This window comes from Protomyctophum bolini, assembly GCF_963924005.1.
Source record: "Protomyctophum bolini genome assembly, chromosome: 16".
NCBI lineage: Eukaryota > Metazoa > Chordata > Actinopteri > Myctophiformes > Myctophidae > Protomyctophum > Protomyctophum bolini.
This window is the reverse complement of record NC_137877.1, coordinates 41299376-41320425: the sequence shown is the minus strand read 5'-3', so window position 1 is coordinate 41320425 and position 21050 is coordinate 41299376. Positions and strand designations below refer to the sequence as shown.

General features: G+C 46.6%; 1 protein-coding gene across 3 annotated transcripts in view; it reads right to left on the bottom strand.

Moving 5' to 3' along the window:
• Positions 1 to 21050, bottom strand: part of plekhm3 (pleckstrin homology domain containing, family M, member 3) — a 465291-nt gene that overhangs the window by 425071 nt on the left and 19170 nt on the right. For all 3 annotated transcript variants that reach the window (XR_013965553.1, XR_013965554.1, XM_080786366.1), the window contains exons 11-12: positions 3536 to 3681; positions 2637 to 2830 (exon numbers count right to left, since the gene is read on the bottom strand). Coding sequence is in view for 1 of the 3 variants with exons in the window: in XM_080786366.1 (XP_080642492.1) it covers positions 2637 to 2830; positions 3536 to 3681 (340 nt within the window). In the remaining 2 variants the exon portion in view is untranslated. The remainder of the gene's footprint in view (positions 1 to 2636; positions 2831 to 3535; positions 3682 to 21050) is intronic.

Sequence of the window (21050 nt, the reverse complement as noted above, 5' to 3'; positions counted from 1 at the left end):
GTCCGTGTGTCCGTCCAGAACGGCCTGTTTAGCGCCACCAGGAGGCCGACTTTTGTAAAACATGTTTTTTGATATTACTCCATATTTTGTCCAAAAATCCCACAAATCATTACACACTATCTCTATAGTCATGTGTTCAAGACAGATCTGTCCGATATTTCATTATTCCATCCCGATTGGCATACATTGTAGGAGATATAGAACTCTTACGATATAATAGTTTTAATCGCTCATTTGTTCCCCTGTCAATCAAAATGCTCAATCAGAGATTGCCGAATGCACTTTATTGACTACTTGCACTCAATCAAGGTAATGTGTGCAATATCTCTGTTTTTGTATGTTGGGTGTATGCAGGTGCAGCTGTCTGTCTCCGAGACAAATTTATCCCAAGGCGCCTGTCACACCTATCAGACAAGCGTCTTATCAATGTTTTATGGTTTTATCTGTCTTGTCGTTTGTCGCATCAATTGACCACAATGCTTTGCGGAATCTGGGCGGTGCGTGGGCGGTGCGAGGACATGCGGAAACAGATCCACGTGTTGCCCCTGTTGTTGTCCTTACGCTGTTAGCTGCGGGACACAGTAGCTAGTAGCTTGTTGGTTGTGTCAACGTGTTGCGTCTCCACTTTATCAGTACCACTACCACAGTAGGTGCCAAGTCTGGCACTGATTCCGTGTGTATGTATATAGCCTCCAGGTACGCAGACTAAGCATGGCATCATTGTGGAAAATTAATATTTTCTGTTAGCAACGACTCCATTATTTTTAATAAAGCGCATCCATTTTACCACAACACACGACTTGCTGCATTTCAGGCTGTTAGCCATGACGCAGACGTCGATGCAGGCTATAGGCGAAATATAGGATAAGAGATGACATGCGTCTCCAAGTTGGAGCCTATAGTTGCGCCTGGGCGCACGGCTCTCTCCTATCTGCAGTCCGACCGTTCAGCGTTACTTCAGGAGAGGAGACGACAGATTGAAGAGTGCATGCCACTGCTTTGGCATTGCCAGTGGACACCTCGATGTTAATGTTATTAAAAAAAGAGAGAAAAAAAGGGGGGGAATCATATTTGAACCATAATCTGAAGTAGGCCTAATGTACAGTAGGCCCATTGGGCATAGCCAACACGGCACATCATTATCACATCTACATTTATCCTTCAACATTTCATGCCCAAAATGATTGTTTGGGAGCAGTAGCATTTTCAGAAATATAAATCATGGCTACGACTGTTTCATAATATCCAGTCCAATGCGCACTGGCCATGCGAACGGAAAACATGTTCATTCATATTAACAGTTTTATTTTATTTTAACAACCAAATCATATGGAATGGTTTGAAGTAGGCCTTCATTTATAATGTCGCATCCTCTGTGTAAAGCACTGATGTCCTTTTATATCGTTGGTCCGTGCAGTCAGACGGATAACTATTGATTATGGGTCGGGTGGAATAACAAACTGATACGAGGTGGAACGAGAGATCTGAACGGAGTCGACGCGACACCTGAATTATATAAGCATTAGGCTATATAGACCAGAGCTAGGTTAGGAGTGAATGATAAAATGCATGCACCTTGAATTATAACGTTTGTTTTAATTTTCTGTTCGGCCACGACGGGCAGGGATTATATTTTCCTGTTGAATTGCTTACTGGAACAGACCAAACTACTTTACTTAACAATAAAATCATTTTCGTTACAAAAGTGCATAGGCTCTTTCCTCTTCCGTGTCTGCACTATGCAGAAAAAAAACAACAGACTCAGAGTGTGAAAAGACCGCCCAGTACAGCGTAACAAACGGACCTTCTCTCCTATTGGTTGGCGGGTAAACCCAACCCTTTTTGTCTTGTCTGAGGTGCCGCCCTGTTCTTCAGCTTGTCGCCTACAAAATGTTTTGTGTCTTGTGTCTTGCCCCCCCCCCCCCCATGAAACACGTTTGTCTGATGAAACCACGTGACTCCCATTAGAAATGCATTGGGAGCTGTCTTGTCTGATGCTTTTCATCAGACAACCATAAGACGCTTGTCTGATAGATGTGACTGCGGCCCAAGGGAGACAAATAAAGACAACCTTGAACCTTGGTGGTACGGCTGTAGGGACCGTCTTATTAAACAGGTACGGCTGTAGGGACCGTCTTATTAAACAGGTACGGCCGTAGGGACTGTCTTATTAAACAGGTACGGCCGTAGGGACTGTCTTATTGAACAGGTACGGCCGTAGGGACCGTCTTATTGAACAGGTACGGCCGTAGGGACCGTCTTATTAAACAGGTACGGCCGTAGGGACCGTCTTATTGAACAGGTACGGCCGTAGGGACCGTCTTATTAAACAGGTACGGCCGCAGGGACCGTCTTATTAAACAGGTACGGCCGTAGGGACCGTCTTATTAAACAGGTACGGCCGTAGGGACCGTCTTATTAAACAGGTACGGCCGTAGGGACCGTCTTATTAAACAGGTACGGCCGTAGGGACCGTCTTATTAAACAGGTACGGCCGTAGGGACCGTCTTATTGAACAGGTACGGCCGTAGGGACCGTCTTATTGAACAGGTACGGCCGTAGGGACCGTCTTATTAAACAGGTACGGCCGTAGGGACCGTCTTATTAAACAGGCACGGCCGTAGGGACCGTCTTACCTGCGTCTCAGGTCCTCTGCCACGGCGGCCCTGCAGCTGAACAGGTACGCCCGTAGGGACTGCAGCTGCTGCCTCAGCCTCAGGGTGGCGCTCAGGGCCTCACAGTGCTCGTACAGACACGGGTTCAGACGCTGCACGTCCAGAAGAGGCTCCTCGTACACGAACTCCAGGAACTCCTTGGCCTGCTTGGACACCTGGACGCACACACACACACACACACACACACACACACACACACACACACACACACACACACACACACACACACACACACACACACACACAATTATAACCATGCATACCATACAGTCCTGATACCATACAGACTGATTATCAGACTGTAGCTTTCTTGAAGCTTCAGTCTGACATTGTCTCCTCCTGTCTGAGCGATTTCAAGGGGGGAGGGGATTAGAATTTCCCTCAACCAATGGTAGCCATTGTTGTTGTTTTTTCCCTCCTTCCTCCTGTCTGTTGCGCTGTGTGACGACGCTGAAACGGGCCTCGGCGCTGATTGGTTGTTCGTTAGACCCACCCCCACTACCACAGATTCTCATTGGATAATACATTTTTGTGCCGAATAAATTATAGGTTCACAGCACAACACCAGACCGAGAGATGATACAGTCCAGCCGGCCACAGTACTTGCGCACTCTGCTTGCGCAAGTAAAAAAAAAATGTCGACCCACCACACCCACCCAGTGCCGACCACACCCACCCAGTGCCGACCACACCCACCCAGTGCTGACCACACCCACCCCGTGCTGACCACGCCCACCCAGTGCTGACCACACCCACCCAGTGCCGACCACGCCCACCCAGTGCCGACCACACCCACCCAGTGATGACCACACCCACCCAGTGCTGAGTGACCACACCCACCCAGGTGTGACCACACCCACCTTGTGCTTGCCGGTGTCCCAGTTGTGCAGCAGCCTGGCGGGCACCAGGAAGGTGCTGTCCTGGTGGCAGCTGTTGCAGTAGTACCAGCCGCTGTAGCAGCACACCTTGGCCTTACCCCGGGACAGACCCACGGGACGCTGGCAGCCTGCAGGGGGGGGCACACATTATATTATAATTATCTTGCTTTTTCCAATGCAGGCCTACTGCATACAAGTGATGTAAGTGCATGCAAAACCCTATAATAATAATAATAATAATAATGGATTTTATTTTACATTCGCAAGAATCTCAAAGTGCTACAGCAGTGAATAAAAGCAAAATAAACAACACACCATTAAAAACATCTGAAAGAACAGGAACATTTAAAACATAAGGGGCAAGGCTATAAAAATGCTTTGGTAAAAAGGAAAGTTTTGAGTCCTCTCTTAAAAGCGTCTACCGACTGTGGGGCTCTCAGGTGGGCGGGGAGAGCGTTCCACAGTTCGGGGTTGACCGAGCAGAAAGCCCGGTCACCCATGGTGCGTATAGGTTGGTCTTTGTGGGTTTGAGGAGGTTGGTGTTTGAGGAGTGGAGGGAGCGGGTTGAGGATTGAAGGGTGACAAGTTCCTTGAGGTAGGGAGATAAGATGACGTTGAAGCCAACGTGAGCACTTCCAACACATGTGGGAGGTAACGAGGTCTGATTGGCAGGGGGACTGAGTGATGGCGGCCACACGCATCTTGACAAATAGAGGGTGTGGAGCAGCAGGGGAGGAGAGAGAAGAGAAGACGACCTGTGTACTCGTTGCCCCGCCCCCTCCCCTCCTCCCCCCAATATAAATTGACTTGCTACAATAACCTTAATAATAATAGAGACAATACACCATTAATAAATACTGAAACCAGATATACATTAGGGAAGGTGTATATATGCATGTACTATGTGTACTATATGTAAACTCTTAATTTCCTTTTTTCCAGCCGTGAAGGACCGTTCAGGTATACCCCGGACGTTCGTTGCGTTTGTACAGGAAGAGGAACTATATACTTTCACGGGAGCGTGCTATAAGAGGAGGACGGGACTGTTCGTGATTTAAAGTGATGCAACTGTTTTGTTTATTGTTTACAACTGAAGTTGGGTTGAAAGGGGATTGGGAGAATTGACCGCTGATTGTTGATTTGTTTGTTTATTATTTTGACATAGGGAGAGTTATAGGGTCAGAAGCAAGGTATTGTATTTGCCAATTGATTTTTTTTCCAGTTATTAAATGTGTGAGTTTCACTAAGCTATAAGAACCCATCTTTTTTTCCTTTAGTTAATGATTGTACTTTAAAACCAAAAGGCCGATTGTTACAAGATACGGCATAGATTTTAATACCGAACTACAAAAACGTTGCAAATCATATCATGGAATCACACAAATGAATGTCCACAGGTGCAGGTCGCAAAAAAGGTTCACGATAAATAAGGTCGGATTACAAGAAGCTAAAGAACGCTGGGAGATGTGTGTGTGTGTGCGTGCGTGTGTGTGTGTCTTAGTGATTAGCTGTCCAGAGGAGTTGAGGTGAATAATGACACTAAGCAAGCTAATCATTCCAGAAGGAAAACGAGACGCTGAAGAGCTATACCAAAGTGTATCAGTCTAACCTCCCCCGTTTAATGGGTGTCAATTTACTGCAGCAGGAGCACGCTTAAAAAAAGGCTGAAGATAAGAAGAGGCAACTTGAGATATTTTACATGCTATTATAGCCCCGGCCGGGGGAAAAACGTCTAAAAAACATCCCCCAAAACAACCTCAGATCCTTGTTTTGGTCCCGTATAGTCACAACACAGCAGGGGGAACGTCAATGAGAGGGAGGAGGGGAGACGGACGGCGTGTCTTTTTTCGTGTCATTGTTCTGTGCTTTTGTCTTCCATCAGACTCTTTTAGAAGTCTTCCCTCGAGACACCCAAACACCCGTACCAGACCGCACGACACGCGCTGCACACACTTCCCACGCACACGCACGCACACACACACACACACACACACACACACACACACAGGTGAAGGACAAGCAGGTGTCCCTTATCTGCACGATCTCGTGGAAGACGTGGGTCCAAGAAAAGAAAAAAAAAGACCAAAGAAAAAGCAGAGAAAGAGAGACAGGAAGAGAGAGATGGTTATCTGTGTGATCCCCATTGGTTGAGAGGCTGAATGGACTCCCAAGGGCAGACAGATAGAATACAATACATACAGAAATACTTGTATAGGGGAAATAACTTGAGAAATAACACTTTGTTGAGGACAAACGTCCGGGACCCTCACTAGAGAAATTATATTTGCTTTAAATGTTCATGATTATTTCACATCAAACTTCATTTGGCGGTCCCTCATTCTCGGTATAGTCCATTGGTTAGACCGGTCATTAGTCCTACAACTACAACCTATCTCAAACCCTCACCTCCCACGGGGCAGCACACCTAAACATATAACCTTAACCCTCTCCCAACCCTTATGTCTAACCAATGACTAGTCTAAACTAAGTATGCACCCCTAGTTTAACAAACTTGTGAGTGAGTGAGTGAGTGAGTGAGTGTGCGTTACACTCGCCCCAAAATGTGATGAACACGCCAAAGGACAGGAGGACGCGAGCGAGAAAGGGACACGAGAGCAAGAATGGCGTGAGAGTGACGCAGAGAGAATGGTGTGAGAGTGACGCAGAGAGAGAATGTCGTGAGAGTGACGCAGAGAGAGAATGGCGTGAGAGTGACGCAGAGAGAGAATGTCGTGAGAGTGACGCAGAGAGAGAATGGCGTGAGAGTGACGCAGAGAGAATGGCGTGAGAGTGACGCAGAGAGAATGGTGTGAGAGTGACGCAGAGAGAATGGTGTGAGAGTGGCGCAGAGAGAGAATGTGGTGAGAGTGACGCAGAGAGAATGGTGTGAGAGTGACGCAGAGAATGCCGTGAGAGTGACGCAGAGAGAGAATGTCGTGATAGTGACGCAGAGAGAATGTCGTGAGAGTGACGCAGAGAGAATGGTGTGAGAGTGACGCAGAGAGAGAATGTCGTGAGAGTGACGGAGAGAGAATGTCGTGAGAGTGACGCAGAGAGAGAATGACGTGAGAGTGACGCAGAGAGAATGGCGTGAGAGTGACGCAGAGAGAGAATGCCGTGAGAGTGACGCAGAGAGAGAATGTCGTGATAGTGACGCAGAGAGAATGTCGTGAGAGTGACGCAGAGAGAATGGTGTGAGAGTGACGCAGAGAGAATGGCGTGAGAGTGACGCAGAGAGAATGTCGTGAGAGTGACGGAGAGAGAATGTCGTGAGAGTGACGCAGAGAGAATGGTGTGAGAGTGACGCAGAGAGAGAATGTCGTGAGAGTGACGGAGAGAGAATGTCGTGAGAGTGACGCAGAGAGAGAATGACGTGAGAGTGACGCAGAGAGAATGGCGTGAGAGTGACGCAGAGAGAGAATGCCGTGAGAGTGACGCAGAGAGAGAATGTCGTGAGAGTGACGCAGAGAGAGAATGTCGTGAGAGTGACGCAGAGAGAGAATGTCGTGAGAGTGATGCAGAGAGAGAATGGCGTGAGAGTGACGCAGAGAGAATGTCGTAAGAGTGACGCAGAGAGAATGGCGTGAGAGTGACGCAGAGAGAATGGCGTGAGAGTGACGCAGAGAGAATGGTTTGAGAGTGACGCAGAGAGAATGGCGTGAGAGTGACGCAGAGAGAGAATGGCGTGAGAGTGACGCAGAGAGAATGGCGTGAGAGTGACGCAGAGAGAATGGTGTGAGAGTGACGCAGAGAGAATGTCGTGAGAGTGACGCAGAGAGAATGTCGTAAGAGTGACGCAGAGATAATGGCGTGAGAGTGACGCAGAGAGAGAATGTCGTGAGAGTGACGCAGAGAGAGAATGTCGTGAGAGTGACGCAGAGAGAGAATGGCGTGAGAGTGACGCAGAGAGAATGGTGTGAGAGTGACGCAGAGAGAGAATGACGTGAGAGTGACGCAGAGAGAGAATGGCGTGAGAGTGACGCAGAGAGAATGGCGTGAGAGTGACGCAGAGAGAATGGTGTGAGAGTGACGCAGAGAGAATGGCGTGAGAGTGACGCAGAGAGAGAATGTCGTGAGAGTGACGCAGAGAGAGAATGTCGTGAGAGTGACGCAGAGAGAATGGCGTGAGAGTGACGCAGAGAGAATGGCGTGAGAGTGACGCAGAGAGAGAATGGTGTGAGAGTGACGCAGAGAGAGAATGGTGTGAGAGTGACGCAGAGAGAATGGCGTGAGAGTGACGCAGAGAGAGAATGGTGTGAGAGTGACGCAGAGAGAGAATGGTGTGAGAGTGACGCAGAGAGAGAATGGTGTGAGAGTGACGCAGAGAGAATGGCGTGAGAGTGACGCAGAGAGAGAATGTCGTGAGAGTGACGCAGAGAGAGAATGTCGTGAGAGTGACGCAGAGAGAATGGCGTGAGAGTGACGCAGAGAGAGAATGTCGTGAGAGTGACGCAGAGAGAGAATGTCGTGAGAGTGACGCAGAGAGAATGGTGTGAGAGTGACGCAGAGAGAATGGTGTGAGAGTGACGCAGAGAGAGAATGTCGTGAGAGTGACGCAGAGAGAATGGTGTGAGAGTGACGCAGAGAGAATGGTGTGAGAGTGACGCAGAGAGAATGGTGTGAGAGTGACGCAGAGAGAATGGCGTGAGAGTGACGCAGAGAGAATGGTGTGAGAGTGACGCAGAGAGAATGGTGTGAGAGTGACGCAGAGAGAATGGTGTGAGAGTGACGCAGAGAGAATGGTGTGAGAGTGACGCAGAGAGAGAATGTCGTGAGAGTGACGCAGAGAGAATGGTGTGAGAGTGACGCAGAGAGAATGGTGTGAGAGTGACGCAGAGAGAATGGCGTGAGAGTGACGCAGAGAGAATGGCATGAGAGTGACGCAGAGAGAGAATGTCGTGAGAGTGACGCAGAGAGAGAATGTCGTGAGAGTGACGCAGAGAGAGAATGTCGTGAGAGTGACGCAGAGAGAATGGTGTGAGAGTGACGCAGAGAGAATGGCGTGAGAGTGACGCAGAGAGAATGGCATGAGAGTGACGCAGAGAGAGAATGTCGTGAGAGTGACGCAGAGAGAATGGCGTGAGAATGACGCAGAGAGAATGGTGTGAGAGTGACGGAGAGAGAATGTCGTGAGAGTGACGCAGAGAGAATGGTGTGAGAGTGACGGAGAGAGAATGTCGTGAGAGTGACGCAGAGAGAATGTCGTGAGAGTGACGCAGAGAGAATGGTGTGAGAGTGACGGAGAGAGAATGTCGTGAGAGTGACGCAGAGAGAATGGCGTGAGAGTGACGCAGAGAGAGAATGGTGTGAGAGTGATGCAGAGAGAATGGCGTGAGAGTGACGCAGAGAGAATGGTGTGAGAGTGACGCAGAGAGAGAATGTCGTGAGAGTGACGCAGAGAGAGAATGTCGTGAGAGTGACGCAGAGAGAATGGCGTGAGAGTGACGCAGAGAGAGAATGCCGTGAGAGTGACGCAGAGAGAATGGTGTGAGAGTGACGCAGAGAGAATGGCGTGAGAGTGACGCAGAGAGAATGGTGTGAGAGTGACGGAGAGAGAATGTCGTGAGAGTGACGCAGAGAGAGAATGGTGTGAGAGTGACGCAGAGAGAATGGCGTGAGAGTGACGCAGAGAGAATGGTGTGAGAGTGACGCAGAGAGAGAATGGCGTGAGAGTGACGCAGAGAGAATGTCGTGAGAGTGACGCAGAGAGAGAATGTCGTGAGAGTGACGCAGAGAGAATGGTGTGAGAGTGACGCAGAGAGAATGGTGTGAGTGACGCAGAGAGAGAATGGTGTGAGAGTGACGCAGAGAGAATGGTGTGAGTGACGCAGAGAGAATGGTGTGAGTGGCGCAGAGAGAGAATGGTGTGAGAGTGACGCAGAGAGAGAATGTCGTGAGAGTGACGCAGAGAGAATGTCGTGAGAGTGACGCAGAGAGAATATCGTGAGAGTGACGCAGAGAGAATGGTGTGAGAGTGACGCAGAGAGAATGGTGTGAGTGACGCAGAGAGAGAATGGTGTGAGAGTGACGCAGAGAGAATGGTGTGAGAGTGACGCAGAGAGAATGGTGTGAGAGTGACGCAGAGAGAATGGTGTGAGTGACGCAGAGAGAATGGTGTGAGAGTGACGCAGAGAGAATGGTGTGAGTGGCGCAGAGAGAGAATGGTGTGAGAGTGACGCAGAGAGAATGACGTGAGAGTGACACAGAGAGAATGGTGTGAGAGTGACGCAGAGAGAATGTCGTGAGAGTGACGCAGAGAGAATGTCGTGAGAGTGACGCAGAGAGAATGTCGTGAGAGTGACGCAGAGAGAGAATGTCGTGAGAGTGACGCAGAGAGAATGACGTGAGAGTGACGCAGAGAGAATGGTGTGAGAGTGACGCAGAGAGAATGTCGTGAGAGTGACGCAGAGAGAATGTCGTGAGAGTGACGCAGAGAGAGAATGTCGTGAGAGTGACGCAGAGAGAGAATGTCGTGAGAGTGACGCAGAGAGAATGACGTGAGAGTGACGCAGAGAGAATGGTGTGAGAGTGACGCAGAGAGAATGTCGTGAGAGTGACGCAGAGAGAATGTCGTGAGAGTGACGCAGAGAGAGAATGTCGTGAGAGTGACGCAGAGAGAGAATGTCGTGAGAGTGACGCAGAGAGAGAATGTCGTGAGAGTGACGCAGAGAGAGAATGTCGTGAGAGTGACGCAGAGAGAGAATGTCGTGAGAGTGACGCAGAGAGAGAACGTTGGGAGGTGAGACATCATGCTGCTAGGAATCACACCATGAGATCTGACATCTGACGGAGGAGACACACAATGGTCTAATCAGGCCAGCGGAGCCATTCCTACTTTATCTCCCAGAGGAAGAGAAACCACAACACTGGCCAAACTAACTTCACAGTAAAAACCCCTCTCTGTTTATGTATGATGCAAAAAACTAACTTCAGCTTCCACAAAAAAAATAAGGGGGGGGGGGGGGAAAGAAGGAAAAAAAACGCTCCTTCGTCACAATTGTTACATAATTGATAATTGTCTATTCGCAATTATTTGACATAATGACAACTATTTTGCATAATCTTCATGATCTTTTCCATGTAGAAAAAAAATCATACATTTTCAAACAAGACAAGCTTACAAGACATTTTCTAATATAGATTAGATATGCTCTTTAGCTGCACATTTAGATATGTATATATCCTATGAAAGCTGGGAATCGGCTTCAAATTTACATATTGGTTGTTCAGTTTGACCCACCAGTTTTTTAAGATATGGCTTCTAGAATGCATGGCGGCTGTCTCAGACATGCGCAGAGCAATACATATACTTTGAGAAGTTCAAGGGGTTTTGAGAATTTTTTGAAGATTTGGCAGCCCTATTTGAATTACATGGAGACTTTGTCCTTACCTGTATCAGTATTGTTATAGCTATCTCAGTCTGGATCGATTGCTTCCGGAAACAATTTTCTCTGTATTGTAGATTTGTCTCTTGTTTTGTTTTGTTTAGTTTAGTTTTTTGTTTGTTTTCCATGTTTTTTGCATATTATTGTTTTTATTATGCTCTAACTGTGTTGTCTATGTATGTGGGTTTGTATGTGGGGAGGGGGGAGGGTTGTGGACGGGCGTTCTGTGTATTTTGTAAAAAATAGAAAAACAAAAATATATATATAAAAAATAGAAAAAAGGATAAAAAAAAGGAAACCTCAGTGCAGTCGCTGCCGGACGATATCTGCAATTTTTTGCAATTTTTTTGCTCTCAAAGAGCTTGTGGATCTGCTATTTTTTGCCCTCTTGCGGGATTTCAGCCCCTGCCTCTCTAACAGGGGTTGAAATCCCGTATAAGAGGGCAAAAAATAGCAAAAATTTGCAGATCTACAAGTTCGTTGAGAGCTTGTGTAGATGAGCTATTCTCGGGGCGCAAACCAGCACTCTTTTAGCTTCTTTTTAGAAACAAATTTGTTCAACGCCAAAATACTGTGTTCAAGTTCAGGAGACTTCGGGGGAGAAAAAAAAAACAATTCTCTTGAATGCTGCCTTCCTTCCGGCATGGCATGGAAAGGAGAGGAGTGGCATTTGCATTTCTTTCACCGTGTAGTAAATGCTGCATTCGTGGTCTGGAGAGGGCAGTTGTTTTACAGACGGGTAAAAGGGGCAGGGGCTGAAGCCCCCTTTGCTGTCTATGTGTGCACGTCCCTGATGCTATAACACGGTTGTGTTGGAGCTCCTGGTGGGTCTTTAGGTACCAGCGGGGGAGCAGAACCGCGGTGCCGTGCAGTGGGTGACCCGTGTCCGCGCTGCCCTGTAATCCACCAGAACCCACACTAACCAACCACGCTACTGAAATAGCACACGGTCACCCCAAAACAAACACAACATGCGCACGCACGCACGCACACACTCTCTTAACAGGGAACACTGGTCTTACAGCTCAAGGGACCAAAAACAGTGCCAGATGCTAAAACAAGACCCAACTGGATTTGGGAACCTCAAGCTTAATTTATGTATATGTAGAGTATGAATAGAAAAGGCACTGGAGTCGGTGTGCATGTGGATTAAAGCAACATCAAATCTCGCTATAGGCCGAGTCCTGACATGTAATAATTATAGTGAGACAGCGTGAAAGGAGTCACCACACACTTTACACAATATGGAAAGTTAGGATGTTTTGGTGTATAGCCATACAGATGACCAGATAACCAGAAAATAGTTTCTCAGTGTTAGTAGTAAAAAAAAAAAAAAAAAAAGGCAAATAAGTTTAGGAATATAAGGTGTACAATTATTTGGGGATGCCCATGCTGCATGGCCATCCCGGGCGTTTTGAAACTAAACTTTGTAAAATCATGAAATCATATTTTTTCTCAACGATCCACTCGCCGATCGCTTTGAAAAAGACACTTGTAGAGTCAGTGGGTAAAATAACTGTGCTGCCGCGGTAATCCATTCCATAGTTCTGGGCAGTTTGAATGTGACTTGTTTTCACCCCAAACCACCAGAAAACAAACTAAAAGTATTTGTATAAATCTTTTAGCGTGTTATCCTCCCTCGTCGATGCTGCGATCATTCTCAGGATTGCGGTAGAGCGCCCTCTACGGTAAACCTGCCGGAAGCGCATTCTCGTGCCGAGAAAACGGTTACATCATCGACGTCGTCGTCGAGCAGCTCTGAGCTGGTCCACAGCCAGACCAATAACGCTCTGAGCTGATTGGTCCACTGCCAGCCAGACCAACGCTCTGAGCTGATTGGTCCACAGCCAGACCAACGCTCGCTGAGTCACTTCTGGGAAGGAGCTATACGGCCCGGCCGGCTGGCTGGCTAACCACACGGCTGTCAATGTCAAGGATCACAGGGAACAGACGCGCACACGGACACGAACGCACGCGCACGCACCCACGCATGCACACGCGCACGCACACGGCCAAGGGAACGAAAACACACGGCTGCATGCACACAAACTGCTGACCCAAAGGCCGTACTTGTCAAAACACATGCAGTAGTGGCATGTGGTCCCGTCCCCACAGCAGCAGAGTGGCCTATAATGTGGAGCATGCCGTTCTGGTGGGAACTAGTTTAATGTGGAACAGGTTCTGGTGGGAACTAGTTTAATGTGGAACAGGTTCTGGTGGGAACTAGTTTAATGTGGAACAGGTTCTGGTGGGAACTAGTTTAATGTGGAGCATGCTCTTCTGGTGGGAACTAGTTTAATGTGGAACAGGTTCTGGTGGGAACTAGTTTAATGTGGAGCAGGTTCTGGTGGGGACTAGTTTAATGTGGAACAGGTTCTGGTGGGAACTAGTTTAATGTGGAGCAGGTTCTGGTGGGAACTAGTTTAATGTGGAACAGGTTCTGGTGGGAACTAGTTTAATGTGGAGCATGCCGTTCTGGTGGGAACTAGTTTAATGTGGAACAGGTTCTGGTGGGAACTAGTTTAATGTGGAACAGGTTCTGGTGGGAACTAGTTTAATGTGGAGCATGCCGTTCTGGTGGGAACTAGTTTAATGTGGAACAGGTTCTGGTGGGAACTAGTTTAATGTGGAGCAGGTTCTGGTGGGGACTAGTTTAATGTGGAGCAGGTTCTGGTGGGAACTAGTTTAATGTGGAGCAGGTTCTGGTGGGAACTAGTTTAATGTGGAGCAGGTTCTGGTGGGAACTAGTTTAATGTGGAGCAGGTTCTGGTGGGAACTAGTTTAATGTGGAGCAGGTTCTGGTGGGGCCTATCCAAGGCTATCCAACGTTGAAGCTGCCACTACCTACTGGCGAAATGTGGAATTGCAGCACTTTCATGGACACACACACGCATACACACACACACACACACACACACACACACACACACACACACACACACACACACACACACACACACACACACACACACACACACACACGCATACACACGCACACACATCCACGCACACACGCATCCACGCACACACGCATCCATGCACACACATTCACATCTACGCACACACACACGCATCCACATACATCCACCCAAGAGGAGACCCTGCTTTGATGTCTTCTATTCATACCAACCAAACACTCACATAGAAATGTACTCCAGAGGAGAGGAGCCTGACAAACACCCTTTGATTGTGTGTGTGTGTGTGTGTGTGTGTGTGCGTGCGCGTGCGTGTGTGCGTGTGTGTAGCACCTTTTGATGTGAACCCCCCGCATTTCCTGATGCCCTCTATCTCCAACACGCGCACACACGCGCATACACGGATACACACACGCACGACACACACGTTTGTATTGCTATATGTGAGGTCAAAGTTTTTGTAGGATGGTGATTTTAAGAGTACATCGTTTTGCGCAGTTCATTTCACACAACCGAGTATCTTATATACAAGTGAAAAGGTGTACCCATACTCATTCTTCATGCTCTATCTCCGACCGAACCACACTTTTACCACACATCTCTATATGCAAAATAAATTCGCCACCCTCCCCGAACTGACATAGCCTATTTTTTAGCCGTTCAAGTTTCTTATTTACTCTGCAAATATTACTTTTATGAAAATCACGATCGAGCCAGCAGATAAACGGGTGCCACAACACGCCGAGAAACAAGGAATTTAACCACGCTACTTGCATACACTGCAACTCGCTTACAATTCGCAAACCTGGCAACACTGCCTGCCTCTTACGTCACCAGCTCTGCTCCTCCTGGCCTCCGTAGTCCGTCGCGCTCACAATCTGTCGCAGCCATCTTGCTTTTCTTTTGGATGGGCGAGTGGACATTTAATGCTAATAAATTAATTATAGGTCCAGCAAGCAAATCATGATGGTCTGATTGTGCTCAATAGGTCACAATAACATTCCGAAATTAGGTGTTGTGTTTTGTATGGCATTTTCCCCAGTAGTAGTTGCATATCTATCTCAGCTTTTGCCTGATAGCACACATGCTAACGTCAGCAGCCATAGCAACATACAGTGTGCGCAGACATAACATGAGTTGTTTACAACACAAACACACGGCCTTTTCACCACGCAATACACACAACAGCTCGGGAGTTATTAAACCGAACGTGGACGCTGTTTCAGTGTTACATTTGCTGCGCATATCGGAATAATTGTAACGGCATGCATGATAAATGTAACAACGCTAAAAAACACCATTAAACATATCGTTTTCACCTTAAAGCTATTACATTTCATTGAAGCAACTCCTTAGCATTGTTTTCATACCATGGATGTGATAAGATAATGTATCAAACATAAGGGAAATATTAAATAGGATCGGGTGTACCAGTTTGGCCATTTCTTTTTTTTCAATGGGGCAATACATTGATTAAACAAACGTTTGATTGATTGAGTTGTACAACGTTATACAACCCTAAACTAATTTTAGAATACACTACACAATACAATACAATTTTAGAACATATTTTGCACGTTCCATTTTTTTACTCAGAGATCCCTTTAGCTACACATGTAATATTTCCAGGCAACGGACCTACACATGTCAGCTACCATAAACCACTTCAAGTTATTAGGACGAAATAACTGACAGGAGTGACGGTGCTGTGCTGTGAGTAAACTAATAGGGGAGAGCCGCCAAGGATGTAACATTTTGCACGTTTCATTCTTTTACTCAGAGATCCGTTTAGCTACACATGTAATATTTTCAGGCAACGGACCTACACATGTCAGCTACCATAAACCACTTCAAGTTATTTTTTTGATAAAACAGGTCGGGAGTTATTCAACCGAACGTGGACGCTGTTTCAGTGTTACATTTGCTGCGCATATCGGATCAATTGTAACGGCATGCATGATAAATGTAACAACGCTAAAAAACACCATTAAACATATCGTTCTCAGCTTAAAGCAATTACATTTCATTGAAGCAACTCCTTAGCATTGTTTTTATACCATGGATGTGATAAGAAAATGTATCAAACATAAGGGAAATATTAAATAGTATCGGGTGTACCAGTACCAGTTTGGCCATTTCTTTTTTTTCAATGGGGCAATACATTGATTAAACAAACGTTTGATTGATTGAGTTGTACAACGTTATACAACCCTAAACTAATTTCAGAATACACTACACGATACAATACCATTTCAGAACATATAATATTGGCCAATATGTCAAATATGTAAATATTACATATAATGGCATTGAATGGAAGCGGACCATTTGTAACACATGTTACAAATGACCCGCTTTTGCAAGTTTTCTTTGCAGTTGCTTACAGACCAGAATGAACGTGAATTCCGTCTAAACACGATGCAAACTAATGAAGAACATAAGCATGAACACATCCATGTGGATTTTTATTCACCAACACCAAAGACAAAAATTGTACCACACATATACTCCAGGTGTAAAATTAGACGCATTTTGAAGGTAAACACTTCAAACTTCAAACTCCTGGCCACGTAGAGTACGTTGCTGTACACATACTGACGCGATGGCGTCATGGTGGCGTTGACCAATCAAGATATAACGTCCATGTTACAACCGTGAAGCGTTACAACCTTGGCGGCTCTCCCCTACATTTGTTACTAACATTAGGTTGTGGCGAAGTAGACACGTGGCCAGCAGATACTGTGTTTTGGACAAACAGGCTAGGTATTGGTGTTGATTTGGGTCAACTGGACAAACAGCGTGGTGTTGTTTTGTGTCTGTGTTTGTGTTGGAGCGCCTCAGTGTGGCCGTACAGGTCATGTGCAACCTCTTCCACAGAGAGATGGAGACACTAAATCTCAGCTGGACAAACATGTTTGCATGCATGCATCGCTGCCTTGCATGCTGTGTGCTACTGTTGAGTCTGTCACTTACTTTGACTGATTTATGGCATTGTCTTTCTGTTAAAATCCAACTATGTTAATTTAAGAACTCTGGGCATATAGGTCATTGTTTATTCACTGTGCACACGTGTAGCCTATTGTATGTCAGACTGTATGTCTGTCCCACAGTCACAATCCTTTAGTACTTAGGCTGTGGAAATATTCAGGACAAAACAATGGTACATTTCCAATAACCCATTCGTTACTACATGTGGAGTCAACTCCCGCCATTTATTTCTTCCCATAGTGCGTGGCAAAGTCGCTCTGGGATGAGTGCGCGCGTAGCGCGCACGAAATTCTAGTAAGTTATAACTGAGGTTGTCCCGAGTAAAAAAAAAAAAGGTGATCGGGACATCCCTAGAATCAATATTATTATATCCATATCATGATATTAGACTGGATTATTGTCTGTTGCGGATATTGTCTGATAAAAAATATAAACACCGGATCGGGAAAAGTCGGAAATCGACAGATACTCTGCCCTAGTGGTTGGAGAGCCTCACTGGGGGCTTGCAGGAACCTGACCTCTAAATAAATGTCCCCTTCCAAACCCCCAGTCTGAACCTGACCTCTAAATAAATGTCCCCTCCCAAACCCCCAGTCTAAACCTGACCTCTAAATAAATGTCCACTCCCAAACCCCCAGTCTGAACCTGCCCTCTAAATAAATGTCCACTCCATAACCCCCAGTCTAAACCTGACCTCTAAATAAATGTCCACTCCCTAACCCCCAGTCTGAACCTGACCTCTAAATAAATGTCCTCTCCCAAACCCCCAGTCTGAACCTGACCTCTAAATAAATGTCCACTCCCTAACCCCCAGTCTGAACCTGACCTCTAAATAAATGTCCACTCCATAACCCCCAGTCTAAACCTGACCTCTAAATAAATGTCCACTCCATAACCCCCAGTCTGAACCTGACCTCTAAATAAATGTCCCCTCCCAAACCCCCAGTCTAAACCTGACCTCTAAATAAATGTCCACTCCCAAACCCCCAGTCTAAACCTGACCTCTAAATAAATGTCCACTCCCTAACCCCCAGTCTGAACCTGACCTCTAAAAGGTCGACTCACAAACCCTGATCTTTTACACATTATTATATAAAATCCCCAAAAACCCTGAAAACAACCATTAAAACAAACAAATGTGTCTGTTGAGGAGCAGGAAAAGTGTATCTCAAATTCGTATACTAAATGTTTTCTGTCACAAGAATAGTAATAATGCAAAACAAGCATGCAACGCACGCACATCTCAGGGGTCCTGAGAATGTGCTCTGTCCGAGTGACAAGGGGTCATGCAAACCTGAGTGCACTTAAAAAGTGCGCGTACGTGCACTTTTTAAGTGTGTGTGTGTGTGTGTGTGTGAGGGGGGAGGGGGGGGACCACTGGCCGCATCAAACGACCAGTGGTCATTTCCTTCCTTCAAAAGGTATGAAAAAAAAGAAAAACCCTGTAAATTCTGCAATGTTTTAATGAGTTGAATTTTCTCATGTTTTAATGAGTTGAATACATTTCGACCGAAGACAAAACGAACAAACCGACCAAACAAAATGAAACACAATAAATGGCCCCAAACATTTTGATGTTTTGATTGAACGAGCGACGACGGCGCCGGATATGTATGGAAGGAGGGCGTGGCGCGCATATGCAAAGACGGGGGCTGCCCCCCCCCCCCCCTACCCTCCGTGGACTTGAAATGGCTTCAAAGAGACATGACAGGAGCCACTAATGGAGCGTGTGAACATCACTGGGGTCGCTTGTTGTAGCGGCACAGGGTGGCGTTCATACAAGACATACGTTTCATTTGATTTGATTAACATTTTTAACACATTCTGGGCGGGACGTCCTTTAACCCATTTTGGGGGCGGGAACCCCTTTTTGGTGTTCGCATTATGTTATGCTATGAAAAAAAATAGCAGATCTACAAGCTCATAGCGCGCCACTGAGTGGCGCGCTACGAGCTTGTAGGGTCTGCTATTTTTTTAAATTGAAGAACGACTGACATAGAAAACATAGCTTTTTCAGAAAACTGTCAGGAAGTAGAAGACATGTTTAGAATCTGATCTCAGTTTAAAATGGGTTAAGTGTTTTTTTAACAGTAGCAGGTCATTTTGACCGTTTTTTTAATTTAATTTTGAAGTTGATTATCTTTGGCCCATGAAGCTTTCCATGACCATCATCATCATCCATCACCATTCTATCATCTCAGAGAATCTGAAACATTTTCTAAAATGTGAAATATGTTATACTTTAGCTATGAGCTTGTAGATCTGCTATTTTTGGAAAAATCGTGAAAATGTAGCGCAAATCTTTGAATATATAGTGTAGAGAGTGAACGTTTTTTTTTTACTTTGCTTCTGGGGGGGGGGAAGGGGGGGGCCCTGGAACAACATATTTTCAGATGGGGGTCGACGGCCAATATATAGTTGGGGGTCCTTGACATGAAAATGTTTGAGAACGACCGACATAGAAACATAGGGTTTTTCAAGAAAACCGATTCAGAAGGCATTTGTAGAATCGTCCTCAGGTCTGATCAGCACCATGGACAGCGCCGTATAGATTTAGAGAGAAAAGACAAGATTTGACGAACCCGTAATCAAGTAGTATAAAGGTGAAAGTGAACGGATGTGCGCAAAACATGACCTGGAGCTCTGAGCAAGGTGTTGTCTACTGTAGCAGCGGCTGCAGTCAAAACCTGACCTGGAGCTCTGAGCAAGGTGTTGTCTACTGTAGCAGCGGCTGCAGTCAAAACCTGACCTGGAGCTCTGAGCAAGGTGTTGCCTACTGTAGCAGCGGCTGCTGTCAAAACATGACCTGGACTCTGGAGCTCTGAGCAAGGTGTTGTCTACTGTAGCAGCGGCCACTGTCAAAACATGGATTACAGCAATCCCGTTTAATATCATTAAAAAAAGGACCAGAAGACGTGTATACACTTCCTTAGCACAATACCCGGTACCCAAGCATGTTCCGGTTCGGTACCCCGGTACCCCAAGCATGTTCTGGTTCGGTACCTGGTATACCAAGCGTGTCTGGTTCGGTATCCAGTACCAAAGGACATTCCAGTTCGGTATACCCAAGCGTGTTGGGTTCCGGTGCCCGGTACCCAGGGGGTGTCCGGTTCGGTGCCTGCTTGGTCCTGAGGTTCGGTGAGGTTATATGTTTAGGGTTTGGGTTTTGGGGCTAGGGTGTCGGGACTCATGACTGTAGGACTGTCAGTGCGTCGGTCCAAACACTCGCACCCTGTGCTGCCGTGCAACAACCGTTTCAGTGTGTTCTGTAGCGTTGTACAGGCCTCCATAGTTCCATGTGACTCAGTGCGTTCAGTAGCGCTGTACAGGCCGCCATAGTTCCATGTGTCTCAGTGCGTTCAGTAGCGCTGTACAGGCCTCCATAGTTCCATGTGTTTCAGTGTGTTCTGTAGCGCTGCACAGGCCGCCATATTTCCATGTGTCTCAGTGCGTTCTGTAGCGCTGTACAGGCCTCTATAGTTCCATGTGTTATGTGAACAGCTCTGCCTATGGCTGAGGAGTTGAAATGGTTTGTGTGGTTGTGAACAGGAACGCTGCTTGAAAAGGCTCTGAGTTTTGTTAAAGTATATACCCTGAAAAAGACCCCGCTAGTAATAGACAGAAAGAAAGGGTGGGAGGGGTGGGGGGTGGGGGTACAGGGGAATCAAGCTATTATTAGGCGGACAAATTGGGGTGTAAAGAGGGAGGTCCAGGCGTTGGGAAGGCGCTGAGGCTTGTCAAATCTGTCACATTTTAACTCTATATAAGTTTGCGTTGAAATTGACAGACAGACAGAGAGGACAGTGTGGTGGAAGATATAATATTAGGGAGACAGACATAACAGCCAAAGGTTAAAAGTGTGTCCCTGTGGTCAAAGAACACACAAACCTGAATGCACGCACACACACACATGTGCGCGTGCACCACACACACACACACACACACACACACACACACACACACACACACACACACACACACACACACACACACACACACAGAGAGAGAGAGAACACTCCTCCTAACCCCTTTTGAAGCCTCCCACAACAAAGACAGCACCAAAGGTGAAACTGCAAAGCACCATGGGTAAAACCACACACCGTCTGTCCATGATGGTAAAAATAAACCGCCACACACACACACACACACACACACGCGCGCCCCTGAATGTGCATGTATAGTGTAGTGCACACACGCAAAACACACTAA